This window comes from Oryzias latipes, chromosome 7 (assembly GCF_053564925.1).
Source record: "Oryzias latipes strain Hd-rR chromosome 7, Olatipes_Hd-rR_3.1".
NCBI lineage: Eukaryota > Metazoa > Chordata > Actinopteri > Beloniformes > Adrianichthyidae > Oryzias > Oryzias latipes.
The window spans coordinates 7347005-7364942 of NC_136243.1; the positions used below are offsets into that span (position 1 = coordinate 7347005).

The 17938-nt window shown below is 38.4% G+C and overlaps 2 protein-coding genes and 1 long non-coding RNA gene across 5 annotated transcripts in view; 1 reads left to right on the forward strand and 2 right to left on the reverse strand.

Moving 5' to 3' along the window:
- The window catches only part of LOC101164536 (cryptochrome-1), a 46183-nt gene extending 45159 nt beyond the window's left edge, over positions 1-1024 (reverse strand). The window contains exon 1 of one of the 2 annotated variants that reach the window (XM_023956986.2): positions 812-1024. The gene's annotated coding sequence lies outside the window, so the exon portion shown is untranslated. The remainder of the gene's footprint in view (positions 1-811) is intronic. The other variant, XM_078950131.1, reaches the window with a different exon arrangement.
- An 8409-nt stretch (positions 1025-9433) lies between these two features.
- Positions 9434-14507, reverse strand: LOC101167273 (ras-related protein Rab-7L1). Of its 2 annotated transcripts, none has more exons than XM_004086316.5 (5): positions 14244-14503; positions 13523-13594; positions 13264-13445; positions 11991-12112; positions 9434-10485 (listed from the first exon to the last, which is right to left on the reverse strand). In XM_004086316.5, exons 1-5 carry the CDS (start codon positions 14359-14361, stop codon positions 10365-10367), a joined length of 615 nt encoding a protein of 204 aa, XP_004086364.1. In that variant the 5' UTR covers positions 14362-14503; the 3' UTR covers positions 9434-10364. The 2 variants fall into 2 exon arrangements, with proteins under 2 accessions (XP_004086364.1, XP_078806258.1); XM_078950132.1 differs by lacking the exon at positions 9434-10485 and adding an exon at positions 11423-11611 and having other exon boundaries at positions 14244-14507.
- Positions 14508-16769: 2262 nt separating this feature from the next.
- Positions 16770-17918, forward strand: LOC144994011 (uncharacterized). Its single transcript, XR_013657352.1, has 2 exons — positions 16770-17001; positions 17628-17918. It is a non-coding gene; the product is annotated as an uncharacterized LOC144994011 (long non-coding RNA).
- The last annotated feature ends 20 nt before the right edge of the window (positions 17919-17938 follow it).

Below are 17938 nucleotides of genomic sequence, written 5' to 3' on the forward strand. Positions count from 1 at the left end.
CATAGGAAGGAACATCTAACAGAAAAGGGCTCCATCTGATTGGTCAACAACGTGAAGGCGTGCATCCGATTGGTCAAATGCATAAATTGATTCGTTAAATACTTCAGATTGCTTTTGCACATTTTAGGCAACCAGTTATTGCAATGTTTGCTGACTTTTGAGATATGCGTGTTGCACAGATTTGATATCGCGATAACCGTAAATTTAAGATTTATTGTCTGTGCAGGCCTATTTTAAGCACAAACCCCCCAGAAGCCATACACTTAAGGTATTTTTCAAATATATATATATATATTTCTGAAAATAACCCTCATCCAGGAAGGATCCAGGTAGTTCAAGCTTCAGCAGGTCATCCAGATCCAACACACCACCTGTACTATGAGGAATTAACCATAAAGCCTCTCACACCTCCTCCATACAGCAGAACCACATACAAGGACTTATGTTGGGATTTTACACCAATACATTATTGTTTAAGACCGTTTCAATCTCAGTTGTTGCTTTTTCACGTTTGGACAAAACGAAATTGGGTCACGGTGTCTCTCCTGAATCAATGGGGCCTGAGATCAAGGCGATCTAAAAAAAAAAAAGGAATAATATGGGGTGTTATAATTCACGCGGACGGCGGGGATCCCGCGTGGACAGCACAGCTCTATCTGATTCCGAATTTAAACAAACTCAAAGGAGGCGAGAAATATGAACGCAAACCAAAACGGGGTCACTGGAGCGCCGTTTATGTAAGCGGTGGCGCTGTTTATAACTTTAACTCACTCCACTGCACAGAAAAACCTCCCAACGGGACCATTCTTACCTCGAGCTGGCACCCTTTGGTGTGAAGACTATGTCAAGCCCAGAGAAAGAAGCATTTCTTCGCCCCCGGTACCGGTGAACAGGGAAAAGATGCACGCGGGCTACGTGCCAACGGCTCCTGTCCGAGAATCCGTGCTGTGTCCCTGAACCAGCTTTACGGCGCTGCACTACTTTGTTTCATAACAGTTGGTTCCAGTGCGCATGTTCCTCGCTTTTAAACTAGGCTGTGATGCGTTCACGGTCCGTGGGTGTTTATTTGACAAACGGCCAATGCAACAGCGCTCAGAAGTATGTCATTGCAATTGTTGAGATTGTAAGAAAATAATCATCTCCAGAATTACAGTAAATCTATTTATGGATGTAAATAATGTAAATTGACAGTTTCGCCGACGTATCTGTATGCCAAAGCAAATGTTTGTACAATATCCTGTATAGTTGCTATCAACTTTCAAAATAAAATTATTATTCAAATAAATTTCATTTATATAGCTCAGTATTTACAACAACAGTCGTTTCAATGGGCTTCATACCGGTAACTGTGTAATAAACAAAAATCACAAAGAACATAAAGTCATAGAATTCAATAGGAAATGGCTAAACAGACCAAACAAAACTGGGCCCTTAGACCCCCCGCCCCTTCATAACAACAATGATAAATGTTGTTGTGAAAACAAAAGCTTTATTGAACTTGAACCTAAAGAATTTCAGAAGAAAATGCATAAATTGAATTTTTATTTTCCTATAGCACGGCAATGCAACACTTTTGCTTACTGAACGTGAACAATGACGCACTTTCACCAAGACATTTCCATTGGTCAGCTTGATGTCACATGATTTGCTTCAGTCACGTTTAAGAGGCATGAAAATCCGGAAGTTCCCTCACACTTCTGCCGTGAGCTCCAGATATGGTCGTCGGGTCGCTTCCATCTTTAAACTCACAACAACAAAAAGTATTTATATGTGAGGGATAACTTTGACTTAAAATGAAAAAATATGAATAGTATAATGTTTCATAAAACAGAATGGTTATTCCCTACATTGACTGAAATTTGGAATTTTCAGTTTGTACTAAAAAAATGCACCTCTAGACATTCATTATGTAAAATTACTTGTACTACTAATTATATGAGAATAGCCTGCATTTATTAATATGTCATAAACATGTTAAAAAAGTCACTTATTGTGAATCAAATTTTAAAATAGTTAAATTAAAGAAAAATACTTCCAAATCAAAACATGTTAATAAAACTCAACACACAGTAAATGATGACGCTTATATTTTTTTTAAATAATTAAATGATATTACAGAAAATTGTGCATTTTCCATGAATGTCAATAATATTCAACAATGAATAGTTTCTGAAACAGCCTGCATTTTTATTTTTATGGACCAAACTGATTAAATCTTTGGGTTAATCCTGCAAACTTGCCCCCTGCTCTTTCACATTGCTAAAAATAAATAACGCTTTGGTGTTGTTTTTTTTATGTCATATTGCCCCAAATCAAATAGTTAGTGGTACATTTGTTACATTAAATTATTTTCTACTTTCACAGGTATTATAAATCTTAAAAGTAATACAGTAGACATGTAAGGTACTACAATTCTAAGACAGTAGTATTGTTGGGAAATGGATTACTTCAGAACAACAGCAAGTAATCTGTATAAGGGACATGCACAACAGGGGGCAGGATTTTGGTCAAAGGAGTAACTAATGACTATATAGCTTATTAAACATTTAGTGTTTGAATTTGGTGGCTGTGGCAGAGCAATCATGTTCCTGAGGAAGGAGTTCAATTCCTTGCTTATTGCAGCCCCATGTGGAAGAAAGGGTGAGAAGTGTGGTTGAGTAGCATGACAGCCCCCACATACGTATGTGTACAAAGGGGTGGGTGGAAGGTCATTGGAATACAAGTGCAGATATTTTAACATCAACTAATTTACTTCATTAAAAAAATAGTTCTCAAAAACAAGTAACTCTTACATAGTCACATTAGTTGTACTGTTAAAAATGAAGAACCCAGCACATGTACTCCCTAAAACTGGCCAACAACTGATGTTAGGGTTCATCATGTTTCCAAGATGAATTCATTTTAATGCAGTAACTAACCATTCGGTAACTTATAGATGTTAGAAATGCTGTGATCTATTATCTTCCTAAAGTGCCAACAAGTATAAAAAATACACAAGGCTGTTCAAAAATCAATAGTAAGATCAAATGCAAAGGATGGAGCAGTCTGTCATTAGTGTCATTGACTTCCAGCTGGAGGGTTGCTGGTTCAAGTCCTTTGCGTGATCCCTGTGGTGCCGTTGGTCCAGCTGGAGCTGTTCAGTGGTCCCAGATAGATGTGGAGCAGCTGGGCAGCTTTCAGCTCTAAATGTGTGAATGAGGTCTCCCTGCAAAACTGAAAAAAAGAAATCACCAAATAACAGTAACAAGACAAGAGAGAGAAAAAATGCATATCAATCGAGGAGACAAGTTTGTCCAAGGAGTGTAATCATGGAATTAGATGGTGCACTTCACCCTTTTTGCACTTTAAGATTTGCCTTCTTTTTTTTTTCCTTTAAAAACTAAGCAGACTTTTGTTCAATGAAGACTTATTAACCTAAGTTTGGGCTATTTTAAGTTAATTTATTTGAGATCTGGGTTTTTCTTTGCCTGTGAGGTCAGTACAATTTACTGAGCTAAAATCTAAACATTCACAGTTTGTGTTTTGTTTTGTGTTGCTTCTGTTTGCGCTGGCATTTGTGCACAAAAATGTAAGATCAAAACAAGGAGACATGAATAAACTGAAAGCTGAGGAATGGAGAGGATGACTGCCGCAGCTCGGAGCCAGCTTTCTCAATGATCCGGATCAGAAGCTGAGTTCTCATACTACGAACAAACCCAGAGAATCAAACAGAAGACCGGCCACTGTGGATCCCAAACATGATCAAGAAAAATGAAGCGCAGAAAATAGTCTGTAATAATTGATTATGATCTGTGAAATTGATGGTTTTGCTTTTTTTTTCTCAAAATAAATGGAACGAGCATAAACTTTGTCTGCAACTATTTGTTTATAATGTTTTTTTTTTGGTTTGTTTTTTATTAAGCCTATATTTTGCTGTGTCATTTTTTTTACAAACTAATTTGATTTTACCTAATTTTCTGACATTTTTAACAGCAAATTTTGTGATAGAAAATATTAAATTTGTTGAATATTTATGTTTTTTTTTTGAATGTCTTTAATGTTTAGTGCGATCTTTCTATATTCAGCATCCTGGTCTGCAGCTGCATCATTGCGACATCTTGACACACGCAGGCCTTGTTTATGTCAGCGAGCGTGTCATTCAACGTGATCCCTCACGTCAAATCGTGCTTCTCATTATCTAACAGTGACGCATGAAACCAGGGTTTATCGCTGGGATGAAATGATGAAGGAAATTGAAAAGAGTTTAATCAGAGATGAAAATACTTGCAGGAGCGAGACCCAGAGCGCGTTGGTGTAACCACAGAGAGCTCCAGATGTAGGCCACCCCCTTATCTCTGTTTTAGTCACTTCAAGGTCGAGCATCTGGATCCAAACATCTTTTTTTCCCCTTATCAACATCAGACTAAGAAGTTGGATTGTAAAAGTTTGTGTTGCAATAGCTCTGCTTTGCTTGTGCCCTTCTGGAGGGTTATCGGTGTGAAGCAGTAAACACGCTGAGTCTCTGGGAGACTCCTTGAGGGCCTCTGCTCTGCTGACGTCTTGTCTCAAGGCCACGACTTTTTTCAAGTTTCATTCTGCGTCTGCAGCATCATCAGAGAGCAGAAACATAGCAGCACAGAGTCGAATAAAAAATAAGAAAAGCTACAAACACCTCATCAAGGTGAAGTTCTTTTGCTTCTGTAAGTTTTAGTTTATTCAGAGACAATATGTAGCAGAGGGATTAAAATTTGTGTTATCAACAGGTAAAAATAAAAATGGATGCCAACACAAATCTGTTTTTTAAGGTTGGTATTGTCAGGTTATTTTTGCCCTTTAGGCTGCTGTGATAGATGGTCAATCTTAAGTTAGTTCTTTGTTCCACAGTGAAAGTAAAGAAAACTGTGAAAGAAAACTGCATTGATGTTTATCTTTGTACACAGAGGCATGTAAAGTGTTTTATGAACACAACAACAAAAACATCTGTAACTCTCGATTTAAACTTGGTTCTTCATAATAATAATAATAATAATAATAATAATAATAATAATAATAATAATAATAATAATGGATTTGATTTATTATCTATGTGTGATGGTAGAGGCGTGGCTGCCAGTCCTCACCAACCATCTGACCATCACCAGGACATTCACACACCAGTGGAGCCACACTGGAGGATGGGAGGGTGAAGTGTCTTGTCCAAGGACACAACAACAGTTGAGTGGAGGGAAGCGGAGATCGAACCGCCGATTATCGGACAACCTCCTCAACTGCCTGAGCTACTGCCGCTCACTGGCTCAGGCGGTGGCTAATGGTGGGATTTAGTTGAGCTTAATACTTGCAGCCCAGCTACAGAACTTTAAGAATGCATTTAACTATCCCGACTCTTGGCCCTGCCTTCATGTTCATGTTCACTCCCAGAGCTGTTAGCTGTGGAAGTGTGGAAAATGCAGAAAAACTGGAGATACACTTTGATTCCATTTTAGCAATACAATCGGGTCATCTGTGCCCCCCCCCATGGAGAAATAGCACATGGGACAAGGGACATGTAAAATGTGTGTTCGCAAACTGGAAACTGAATAAAAAGAAAAAACTTTTTTGTTTTGACTTGGTAATAAAATTACACAAGATACCTCTGTGTCTGTACCTAAGAGGAAACAATGAACACAATCACAGACGGGGTAGGGCCAATTGAGATCGGTCTGAATGACTCAGATGAAAGGATGGAACACCACAGGATGAATGCATGGGTGAATTCCATCTGTCTCATTTACATACTGACAAATGGATGTATTGACAAAAATGTCATCTGTCCAACATTTTGCTATTTCCTTCAGGGTTTCCCAGAATGGTAGAACACAGTGGGCAGAAATCACAGCTCTTGTCTCCAGCATCACTGACAAAATCCAACAACAAATACTACCCAGCTTGGAGCGAGCCGTGACCACCACAAACTTTAAAATATATATAAACGTGAGGCTGCACTGTGGATCACAGCAGATTTAAGTTTAAAATTTAACCTCATCAAAGAGATCTTTGTATGAATATTTAGACAAGTGACAGCAATTCTGTCTCAGAATCACATTTTAGGTTTGAATTAACTGAACCGATCGGTGAAGGAAACCATAAGCTGTTTATTCAGGTAAACCTTTGAATATTGCAACCATTTCTACCTCTGTTTTTTTTTTCTTTTACCACTTTTGAAAAAGTCAATAAAAGTTGTCTGATCAAGATCTTAAAATGTACACAGAAGAGAAAAATAAAACACATCTTTTCATGTTATGATTTACCAAAAACCTAAAACAAATGTTCACATGCAGTGAAGACGTAGAGTTAGGATGGAAGCAGTTTAGGATGAATTTCAGTCCCCTTGTGCTCCCTGCACTGTTGGCTTTTAAAAGTGTAGTGTTGCTACCATTTCCGAGATTACCCTTTTTTCTTTAAGTAACATAAATAAGTAACAAATTCATGCATCAGTTACACAGCACTGCCAGGTAAATATATTGTATACTGTAACAAACTGTTAAAGATGACTGTATTAAGGACTCTTAAGTTGTTTTTTCTTGCTGTCATGCAAGATTTGGCCACAAGATGTCAGTCTGAAATGAGCTCCTAAATGAAACTTCACCAGATCAAGTCTTTATTAGAATGGGGGGTCAAAAGGTCAAAAGAGAGAGTCACTCAAAAGAGGAAACGATGTGTAACAGAAACCAGCAAACCTCAGACAGGTGAGGCTGTGGAGTCTGTCAAATCATTGAAGATGATGAGCAGGCTTGAACACGGGGTACTGGACACGGGATGTGACTGTCAAAATAAAGGCTATAAAAATATACAGCATCCTGACAAAATTAGAGGCACCTTTCTTCAATTAATTTATAATTATTAGGTTAAAATGCACACTGTAATTCCGCAGTGTTGACTTTTTATTATGATGTTGTATTGCTTTTCATTCTAAACTTTTATTTTCATGTCTTTAACATAATTGACTCAAGGGGCGACCCTTTGACTCCCTCCTTGGGACTGAAGGAGGTCATCAGAATCACAACCCAAGCTGCTGACAAATGGGATGAGACTTTTTGATTGACTGGTTGATTTGTCTGTCCCAATAAATTTGCTGTGATTGAAGTGCCTCTTGCCTTTTATCTTTTGGGAAAGATAAAGTTTATTTACATCCCATGTGGCCACCATGGCAAATCCTTTGGGCTGCAAATGAGCGCAACACAAACCGATGGGTCATGTCATGTTGTTCATTTTTGATGTCTATCCTATGATTTTGTCAAGAAAATCAAAGAACTACATTATGAATAGACTTTTTCTGGTGTTCCTTTCCTCTCATAGCACACCCCTTCACCAAGAATGAATGGCAAATTAAGGATTAAAGGAACCTGGATGTCACTTTAGTTTAACAAATCCATTCAATGAGCAATATTTTTAAATTCATTTTTACACTCTCTATTTTTACTTTTGCGCATCACAAATGTCGAGTTCCATGCACATGCCCGTCCATGTGCCTCAGCCTGGCAGATTCACACAGCAGCACTTACTCATCACTTTCCAATCTGGCACTCTCAGTGGGCCCACACACACGCAGGCCTTCAACAACACGCGTGAAGCATGTGTGTGAATGACGCGGCGTGCTGAAGGAGGAGTCTGGTCCTGGAGAGACACGGAGATGCACAGAGGAGGCGGGAAAATGTGTGTAATTATGGTTTGAAACAGAAGCTGCTTTTGTGCGATTTCCCTCCAACACAATGAATCACTCAAACACAAGGTGTCCCCATTCTTTCAGGAAGGCGCGGTTGTGAACAAGCTGTGTGTAAACCCTATTATAACTCCATCATAGCCGCCTTCTGGAGCCAACTGCATCACTTTTCATCACTTAGGGTGACCGTAAAGCTTCGCTCATGGATGCCAAGAGCTTCCTGTTCTGGATGCATTATGGGTCTTTTCGAGGAAGTGTGGGTTGGTTCCAGCCCCTCGCTGTGAGGCGTGAGAGTTTTCACCACCGTGTAGTCCGTTACAAAATCTTCAGTCTGGTGAATAATTATTTGGTAAAAAAATATGCTTCCAAATATTTACATGTTGCTCTGAAGATTTTGGAGAAATTATACAATATATACAGATTGGCACAGTTTGTTTTAAACCAAACTCATGGGTGTCTGTTTAAACTGGAGCTTCATGGGAAACGACCAACACCCGTCTAAAACAACATAAGTCTTCATACTCCTGCTCCTCTCAAACAAACATTTGAGCATTTCTCTCACGTCTTAAGGGGATCTTTAGTTTAGCTTTGTTTCAAATTCTTGCTAGATGTGTTTTTGTGTTTTCATATCGAGCTTCTTATCAAACTGTTTTGAGTTCTTTCCCTGTGTGCCCCATCTCCTCTTTGTAATTGTCACAGCTGCTTTCTCACAGTCAGTTATCATCTGGTGTGTCAAAGCCATTGCCATTCACACAGATTTCTGTCTTTACACATTTTTATTGCTCTTTGGTTTGTTTTTAATTTAGCATCTTGTAAAGTTTGGTTGTTTTGGTTTTTTAAAGTCACATTATAGTTAACTTAGTAATTTTTTTCTCTCCAGTTGTCTGTCTTTGGATCTTTCAGAAAAGAACGTGATAAAAGTTCCGGTAAAAGATTAAAATAACAGCAAACAGTTCATAGAGAGTGTTATGTGCTGCTGCTGCTGCATTATTCCAACACTCTGCTCACCTGGCAGCTGAAGCTAATAGTCTTGATCAGCACCTGCCAGGTATTTAAGTGAGGTAAGACATGCAGAGAGGGCAGGCAGGAGGCTGAGGAGCAGTTGTTTTGTGTTGGAGCTGTGCTGGTTGGTTGTTTCTCTTTTGATTCCCTCTTGGTCCTCAGCAGTCTTATACTGCTGGGTTTTGTTATTTTGTTTTGGGGTTGGACCTTGGTAGTCCTTATTTGCGGGCCTTGTTTATTTATTTTTAATAGTTAGATTCTGTTAGGCAGCCTTAGCAGGGAGCTGCTGACTCCGACGGTCAATGTGGCTGGGTCAGTTGTCTCCCTGACTTATTTTATGTTTGGCCAAGGCTCCAATCCCTCTGTTTTGTCTTTTGTTGGGACCAGCACAGTAATTATCTATTTTCTTTTGTTTCACAGAATACAGGTTACTTCTTCCTCGTAATAAACTGTTCCTAAACTTTTTTGTTCCATTGTTCATATGTTTTGGCCCCTTTTTGATTTTCCTAAGACTGTGACAGGTTTGCCTGTTGGGGCCGTAACAGAGAGACACTACAGGATTTTTTTTTTTTTTTTTTTTTTTTTCTAAATTGCGTTTTTGTACTTAACTAGACTGTCCTTTTTATTATTAAAATCATGTTACATCTTGATATAATATTGCATTTTTTTTTTTTTACATTTAAAAAAAAATCTGTGCTTTTATCCCTGTTGGGCGACCTTGAGTTCCGAGAAAAGCACATAGTAAATAACATGTATAAGTATCATTATTTTTATTAATTTTTATTAACCAAAAAACATACAGGTTATAACAGTTGAAAAAGAGAATCCATTTATTAAAGAATAAATCCCTTACATTTATGTTAATTAGCTTCCAACAGTGTCAATCTCTTTTGCATTTCTGTCAGGTTGTACTTGAACGTTTTGTTTTAGCAGTTACTTGAAATAAACCACTCAGCTCTCATTGTCTCTTTTCATTCTTAATTGGTCTTCATCAGCTAAAGACATTATTAGGATTTTCTGTGTAAGGGACATTCATGCAACAAAAACTATGGAGCTGCATTTCCAGAAGTAAATGCAGGGTTGGCTGCTGCATTGCTGAATGAAATTTGAAGGGTAATAATTGACAACAAAAAACTAAACGATCAAAGTTGGACATAAATATAACAGCAAGATGATAACAAAAGATTTTTGTGAAAAATGCCCGCGCTGGGTATCGAACCAGCGAGCTTCTGCACCAAGAATTCCCCATGTATTTCAGTGGAGGCAAAAATCCTGGAATATCTTGAAAAGTTCAAGGATTTGAAGAACCAAATGTCATAACTGGAAGAAGCTGAAAGAGCTGAACATTTTAATAGATGAATGGTTAAAATAGCTGAAAAATTGTAGGAGTTAAGTGCCAAAAAATGGTAGAGGAAACTATAATAAAGATGGAAAGAGAAGCAGGAAAACAATGGATTGAATGCTTTATGGCATTCATCCAATAAAACATCAACCATACAAAGAAACCAACCAAAAAAGGTGAATGTGCTCTGATTACCAGCTTGTTTCCTTGACCTATAGAAAGTAGCTCTGATCATGAGACAGAATTAGACTCATAACAGTGAGTCTATTTGAAGCAGCGCTTCCAACACAATGAGGATTCATTAGCTGTGTTTGTTGGGGTCCAGCTGTGGAACAAGTTGTGTCAGCAGCAGCTTCTGCCAGTGTCGGTGTTGAACTCAGAGTCCTGCTGCAGGAAGACGCTTCCTTCAGGCAGAGGCTGTGAGGGCTTCAGATGAACAGATAAAATCTCCTGGACTAACCTCCTGGGGAAAAAAATAGATTTGCAGCAAATTTTGGTTTAAATCTAAATTCTTAAAATCTTAACTTCACTAACATATGATGAGGTCACATTAAGAGCATTACTATCTCATCCTTCCATAAGATTGCTGCAGAAGACCCTGCAGGTAATACTAAAATGATTAACTTCACGTAGACAGTGCGGCAAAAAAGTATTTAGTCAACCACTAATTGTGCAAGTTCTAGCACTTAAAAAGATGAGAGAGGTCTGTTATTTTCATCATAGGTAAATGTCATCTATGAGAGACAAAATGAGAAAAAAATCCAGATAAATCACTTTGATTTATAAAGAATATTTAATTTAATATTTAATTAAACATTTAATTTGTAAATTATGGTGGAAAATAAGAATTTGGTCAATAAAAAAAAGTTCAACTCAATACTTTGTTATATACCATTTGTTGGCAATGGCAGCCAACCTTGTGAAGACTCACTTCACAAGGTTTTCACAAACTTGCTGGTATTTTGGCCCATTCTTCCATGCAGATCTCCTCTAGAGGAGTCATGCTTTGGGGCTGTTGCTGGGCAACATGGACTTTTAACTCCCTCCAAAGGTTTTCTATGGGGTTGAGATCTGGAGAGTGGCTAGGCCACTCCAGGACCTTGAAATACTTTTCACGAAGCCACCGTTACCTGAGTAGTGTGTTTGGGATCGTTGTCATGCTAAAAGACCCAGCCACATTTCATCTTCAATGCCCTTGCTGATGGAAGGAGGTTTTGACTAAAAAACCTGTTGTCCTGGTCCCTTTGATGAAAAGCAGCCCCAAAGCATGATGTTTCCACCCCCAATGCCTTATAGTATAGTGTGCTTTGGATGCAACTCTGGGGTTGCTCACTGTTCTTGAGATAATTTTGACCCCACGGGGTGAGAACTTGCCCCAGATGGAGGGAGATTTTCAGTGGTCTTGTATGTCTTCCATTTCCTTATAATTGCTCTCACAGGTGATTTCTTCAAATCAATCTGCTTACTTGTTGCAGATCCAGTCTTCCCAGCCTGGTGCAGGTCAACAATTTGGTTTCTGGTGTCCTTAGACAGCTCTTTGGTCTTTAGTGGAGTTTGGAGTGTGACTGTTTGAAGTTGTGGACAGATGTCTTTTATAAAGATAAGCAGTTCAAACAGGAGCCATTAATACAGGTAACCAGTGGAGGACAGAGGTTCTTCTTACAGAAGAAGTTACAAGTCTATGAGAGTCAGAGATCTTGCTTGTTTGTGGGTGATCAAATTCTTATTTTCCACAATAGTAAACAAATAAATTCTTTGAAAATCAGACAAAGTGATTTATCTGTATTTTATTTTCTCATTTTGTCTCTCATTGCTGAGGTTTACCCATGATGAAAATTACAGGCCTCTCTCAACTTTTTAAGTGGGAGAACCTGAACAATTGGTGGCTGACTAAATACTTTTTTGTCATGACTCTCTAAAAGGTTTGCAATCATTTCTTTACATTGACATTGAGTCTTCTTTTTTTACCTCATGGCTTCTCCGACATTCTTGTTCTCTTTGACAGAAGCCTCCATCCAGGTGAAGAAGCCGTTAGCTCCGCTAAACTGATCAATAGTGTCTGCCGACACGGCCCGCTCAGCCAGGTCACACTGTAGCAGCAAAGGACAGTAACTTACAGAGAATCTCTCAGCATTCACTGCAACAAGACCCTTTTGCGATTCATGTTTAATAAGTTGATATCACTGTCAGAAGCTGTCGTGTCTTCTCTTGTTTTGGTTTGCTCTTGTGTTTAAAGTGTGCCAATACAAGATTGGCAAAAACAATCATGAGACCAATTTTTTCTTTTTGGTGAAAGGAAAAACAGATCCGCTCATGTTCTGGTAAACTGATAATACAGTCATGGTTTGTCAGGTTAGGTTTACACCATTGACTGTATATGAGAACTGGACTGAGTGACCCCTCTTCCCTTGTGTTCCAAACAGGAAATTTCCTGCTGGTTGGAAGTAGCTAAAAATCCCGCAGTCTTCTATAGAGAAAAAAACAGCTATTACTCTGAATATCATTCAATTTGTTTGAATAACCATTCTTACTCTAGCCTTTTTAACATGTTGTTGATAATGCTAATTTTAATTCACAATATTTGTTTTCTTCTGTACTGCAAGTTTTTCAAGTTATAAACTTGCCATCAGATGCCTCAATAAAAGTATGTGGTCTCATATCCAGAGCTTACTTTCAAGTGGTAGGGGTGTGGCCTTCCAACAAGCTCACTCCTGATTGGCGAGAGTAGTTCATGGGTGACATCACACTCACTCAGTCAGTTCGATTCTCCATATGATTATACACAGTAAATACAAACACTACAATAACATGCTGAAACAAAAACATCTGCTGCTGCAAAAACCTTTGTTTCAAATAATAAAAATACACACTTTTGTTTTTGCACAGACATGCCTAGACTTTTTTTTCTACACATGATCTCAGATTGTTTCTCTCCAGTTTTTTAAACAAGACCTCTATTCCATTTGTCACTGTTCCAACTCCCTTTTGTTTTTCAGTGATAAGTAGGTCTATTTCAGTCTCATTGACTGTGCTCTTTCAATTGTCGTCAACCGAGTGACGGCGGGTGTCTTGACTTATACAGCTGCCGTAACGAAACAAGAACCTTTTTTTGGAGCCATTTAGAATTTTAAAAACCTTCCATGTGAAGCCCATCAGCAATCAGCTGCAGTCACATGTGTATTGGTTGTGTAGCAGCCTGTTCATTATACTGATGTATCATGAAGTATTATGACTGAATGACCTTGTTGGCCAGCAGGAGACAGGGGATTGTGTCTCCGTTCGGCAGCATGGCCTTGTGGTCCAGGTCCTGTTTCCAGAGGCGACAGCTTAGGAAACTGGATGAGCTGCTGATGTCAAACATCACAATGCAGCCCACTGCACCTTTATAATAGATTCTGGTCATGGATATGAAGCGTTCTTGGCCTGAAAGGAGGACACACAGTTCACTGTTGCATCCATAACCAATAACAGCAAAGGTTGGTTTGGAAATCACTTTGTACCTGCTATGTCCCAAAGTTGCAGCCTGACTTTTTCTTCATCGGACCAGTGCAGCAGTTTAACAGCAAAATCCACTAGAAGTGTGTTTGAAAAAACACAAACAGAGAACACAATGAAGGGAAAAAAGTGTTTTTTCCTTCCACTGCAGCCATCCTTTAGTGAGTGTGACACATAACGTCTGGCCTCTAGTTGATTATGAACCAGCGTTTAGCCTCTGTTACGGATTACAGCTACTGCATAAACATGCCTAAAGCCGTCTGTAGTCTCTGCTCCCTGTCAGCTTTACACAAATACTGTCAGTACCCATGTGACCACAACCTGCATGTTGACCACAGTGGGCGCTGATCTCAACCTGAACCACACAGGTGGCTGTGTTTGAGTCATAAAAGAAGTCAGTGACTCAAGGTGAAACCAGCCAGTCAGCTTAAAAAGCCTGACAGCGCTCGTCTTACAGTGTGGACAAAGAAAACACACCTTTCTACGCATATTTTAGGTAAACTGGAGTATTTTATTTTATTCAAGGAAATAAAAAAACTGCTACACACAATATGTTCTGACTAAACAAGACAAATATATATACAAATATATATTTAAATAAAGGTAGATTGCACAGCGGATTTATTATTCTGACAATTTGACCTGGAAGTAGAGCTTCCTCTCTTGTGAATACCAGTATAAAGTAACAAGAGCACATATGTATAGTTCTAGAAGATATGAACGTACCTCCTACAGTCATCTTGTATGTTCTGTTGAAATTTCCACTGATGTAACGGTTTACAAAGGAAGATTTTCCAACATTTCCATCACCAACAATCAGTATTTTCAGCAGGTGCTCTGTCATCGTTCGTCTTCTCTCTGTCACATGATCATGATCAAGTTAGTCGTGAAGTTCCCAGCAGCTCAAAGTTCAAACCGGAAATCTGCTTTATGAGGCAAACATGCAATGTTTTATTTCAGCATTTAACTGCAAGAGTACGAGACAATATAAAAGAAGAAAATGAGGATCTTTTACAGAACTCAAACAGAGACTTTAACCCTTGTGCTATCTTAGATGACCTCACCCTTGCATTGACGTGTTCTCCCTACCATGACAAAGGTGGATAAAGGTGGAAAGATTTCATGTAATCCATGGACAGCAGTGAGGTTGACAAATCATTGAAGAAAAAAGGTTCAGCGCACTGTCTAGTGGGTCTAGATGACCCAACTCCCAATGTTAAAGTGCCTAGGATGGCACAAGGGTTACACAAAGCTTTTGAAAAAACTGAAAATAGTACAAATGGCCGTAGTTTCCGTCTCTCCACTCTGTCTGTCACTCTGACATCCGGGGTTTTGGTTGTCAGAACCCCGGATGGGTTCCATTGGAGGAACTTGGTGCACTTAGACATCTGAACATGGTCAAGCTACCTTTTGGATGTTTAAACCAGGTTTAGAAGGTGAATAAAGGGGATGTAATAGTTTCTTTTTCAATGGTTTATGATGCCAGCGTACGTGTTGGTTCTGATCTTTAAAAGAACACAGACAACACTTTTTGAATGCAGTAGAATAAAGCGTCCACTTCCCAATCTCAAATTAAATGCAAACCACTGGGGGCTGGTGTCACAGGGAAGTCATTTCCTATCAAATCTCATTTTAAAATTCAAGTTTTAAGGCAAAGATAAACCCATTTCTAGCCTAGTGACAGACACTTTTATGTTAATTTCCATCCATCCATTTTCGTTACCTGCTGAATCCCTTTTTTAATCCCTATTTTTTTTCAATCAGTTGTTTTGTTTTAGGGAATGTAAGTAGTCCTACATATTACACATAGGAAGACAGCATGAGTTACAATTTATAAGATGTGTTCCATTTGGTTATAATTAATAATAAATCTTTCCCCACAAAAATGAAACGGAAACAAAGAAACCATGCAGACTAAACCATGAGGTTTGTCCACTAGGTTTGTAAACTAGGCCACTGTCATCGACTGCTGGACATGTTTCAGTCGCATGCTGAGTCATGTACATGACTCTCTTCTCTGCGTTTTTTCCTGTTTGTTTTATCGTGACTTGGCCACTTTTCTTGCAGCAGATAAAAATGTTCAGGATTTAAAAATAACTTCTGGTCTAAGCACGTTTATAATGATTTTCCAAATGATCTTGTATCATAAATATTCTACCGGAGTAGTTTAGACCTTTTTGGATGGAAGTGTGTGATAGGGAAAAAACACATCACCAGCCAGGACCGCAGCTAAGAGGACACTGACATTTCATCAGGTTTGATTCACTCCAGGGTTAGTTACCTGTGTTCTTGTAATTATTCATGACCAAAGGTTTCAAGTAATTTCAGGCAGCGTTCCACTGTTATGTCAGAAAAGGTTGTGTGACATCTGAATTCACGAGCAGCCCGCATTTCTTACTTTAAAAGGTCTATTGTCACGTACACAAAACGGAAAGAAGAAACACAAATTGCAGCAACACATGAAAACATCCACTGACATGGTTGCTATGGTAACCGTAACCAACAAATTCACCTCAAAAACGTGATTGATTTATAACAAGCCACAACCCCTAACACAAGGTTGAGTCTATTTTTTATATTGTCTGTCATCAATTTACTACGGTGGCCCTGAAGTGCAAACCATTCAACAAATCACTCGATACAAAAACATTTTTAAGATCACAGCAACAATTTAAAAAGCGTATTACATTTTAGAAAACAAAACAAAATTTCAGAAACCAAAACATAAAAAAGAAAAAAAGATTTCAGAAAACAAAATTAATTTCCACAAAAAAAAGAAATATTACAAAATGAAAACATTTCAGAAAAAAAATTAATTTCCAGAAAACAAAATGAAATAAAAAAAATGAAAACATTTCAGAAAAACAAAATGAAATATTAAAAAATGAAAAACATTTCAGAAAAAAAATGAAATATTAAAAAATGAAAAACATTTCAGAACACAGAATGAATTTCCAGAAAACAAAACGAAATCTTCAAAAATGAAAAACATTTCCAAACCGGAAGAAGCAGGTACTATGGGACAACGCTGATTGGATGATGATGTTTGTCAATCATTTGAACTGAAAAGTATTTTAAATGAAGCGATGACGGATTTTATCGTCCAAACAACAATGTACCATGATAATTCCCGTATTTCCCATTTACATATTAAATCAAAAATGCAGCAAACAGATAATGAAGGTTTAAATTATTTTTTGAATATTTCGTCTGAAGCAGAACGGTCACCCGGAAGTAGTTTGTGTGGATGACGTCCGTTCTGCAGGTAAACAATGAAAGGGACGATAAAACGTTAACATAAACGTTAATCTTTGAATATTTAGCGGATGTGATGACAGAACGCACACAGAAATATCAACACCAACCAGGTTTACAAATGTTTCGAAATGTCGTGAGAGGATTCTGTCTGAAGCAGCAGCTGCGAAGAAACGGGTGTTAAAGACGGCGCACATCAGGAAATGCAGTCCCGCCATCCACTGATAAGGTATGGAGGCACATTTGTTTGATCTAATAAATGTAGCGTTAAACGTGATTTCTAGGTGGGTGTTTACAGACAGATCCAAGATCCTTCAGTCATACGTTAATGACAGGTTACCTCATCAGCTGGAGAGGGGGGGTCACGTGGGCAGGATTCTCAGACAGGTGTACCAGCAGCATAAATCAGCAAAGCTGTCAGGTAAACTGCAGCAGTTTGTGTCTCAGAATAACATTTATGAATGCTTCTTATTCACACTATTAAGATCTGTGACTTTGGAGTGTGTCAGTGCACAGAAACATGACAGTAAATGACTGGATGTGCACATCATCAGACACGTCCAGGTGTGTAACTAAAGGTGGCAAAGTCTGTAGTGTAAAATAAATCTTTAAAAAAAAACGTTTTAGTCTTTCAGGCAGAGGAGGAATACCAAATTGTTTTAGAATGTATTTTTTATAAGACTGAAATAATGTATTTTATTCTGAGTTTGGTGTTTTGACCCCTCCCTAATGAATTTCTGGTTTAACCCATTTTCTCCTCATTTTGATGAACTCAACTTTTTCCTGAATGAAAGATGAACGGTAGCTGATGTTTTTCTGTCAGGGATTTTTAATTTATTAATTTATCTCTGTCAGGGATTTCAGTGGAGCTGGAGTCCAGTGCAGAGGAAGCTGCAAGCATGTACGAGCAGGAACTGGCGTCCCTTACCTGTGCATCTTCCTCTGGATGTGATGCTGAGCAGCAATGTGGACAAACCTTTCCTGACATGACTCTTTTTGATATAGTTGTTAAGCACAAACAGACTTTCCCAGATGCATTTTTTCCTCTAATAAATGTGACTGACAGGTACGCTGAGTAAATGCTGAATGTAAGCGCAACATTTGATTGACTGCATGAAGAAGCCCATAAAGGAAAATCCACAACTGTTTCTTTGTTTCTGTTACTG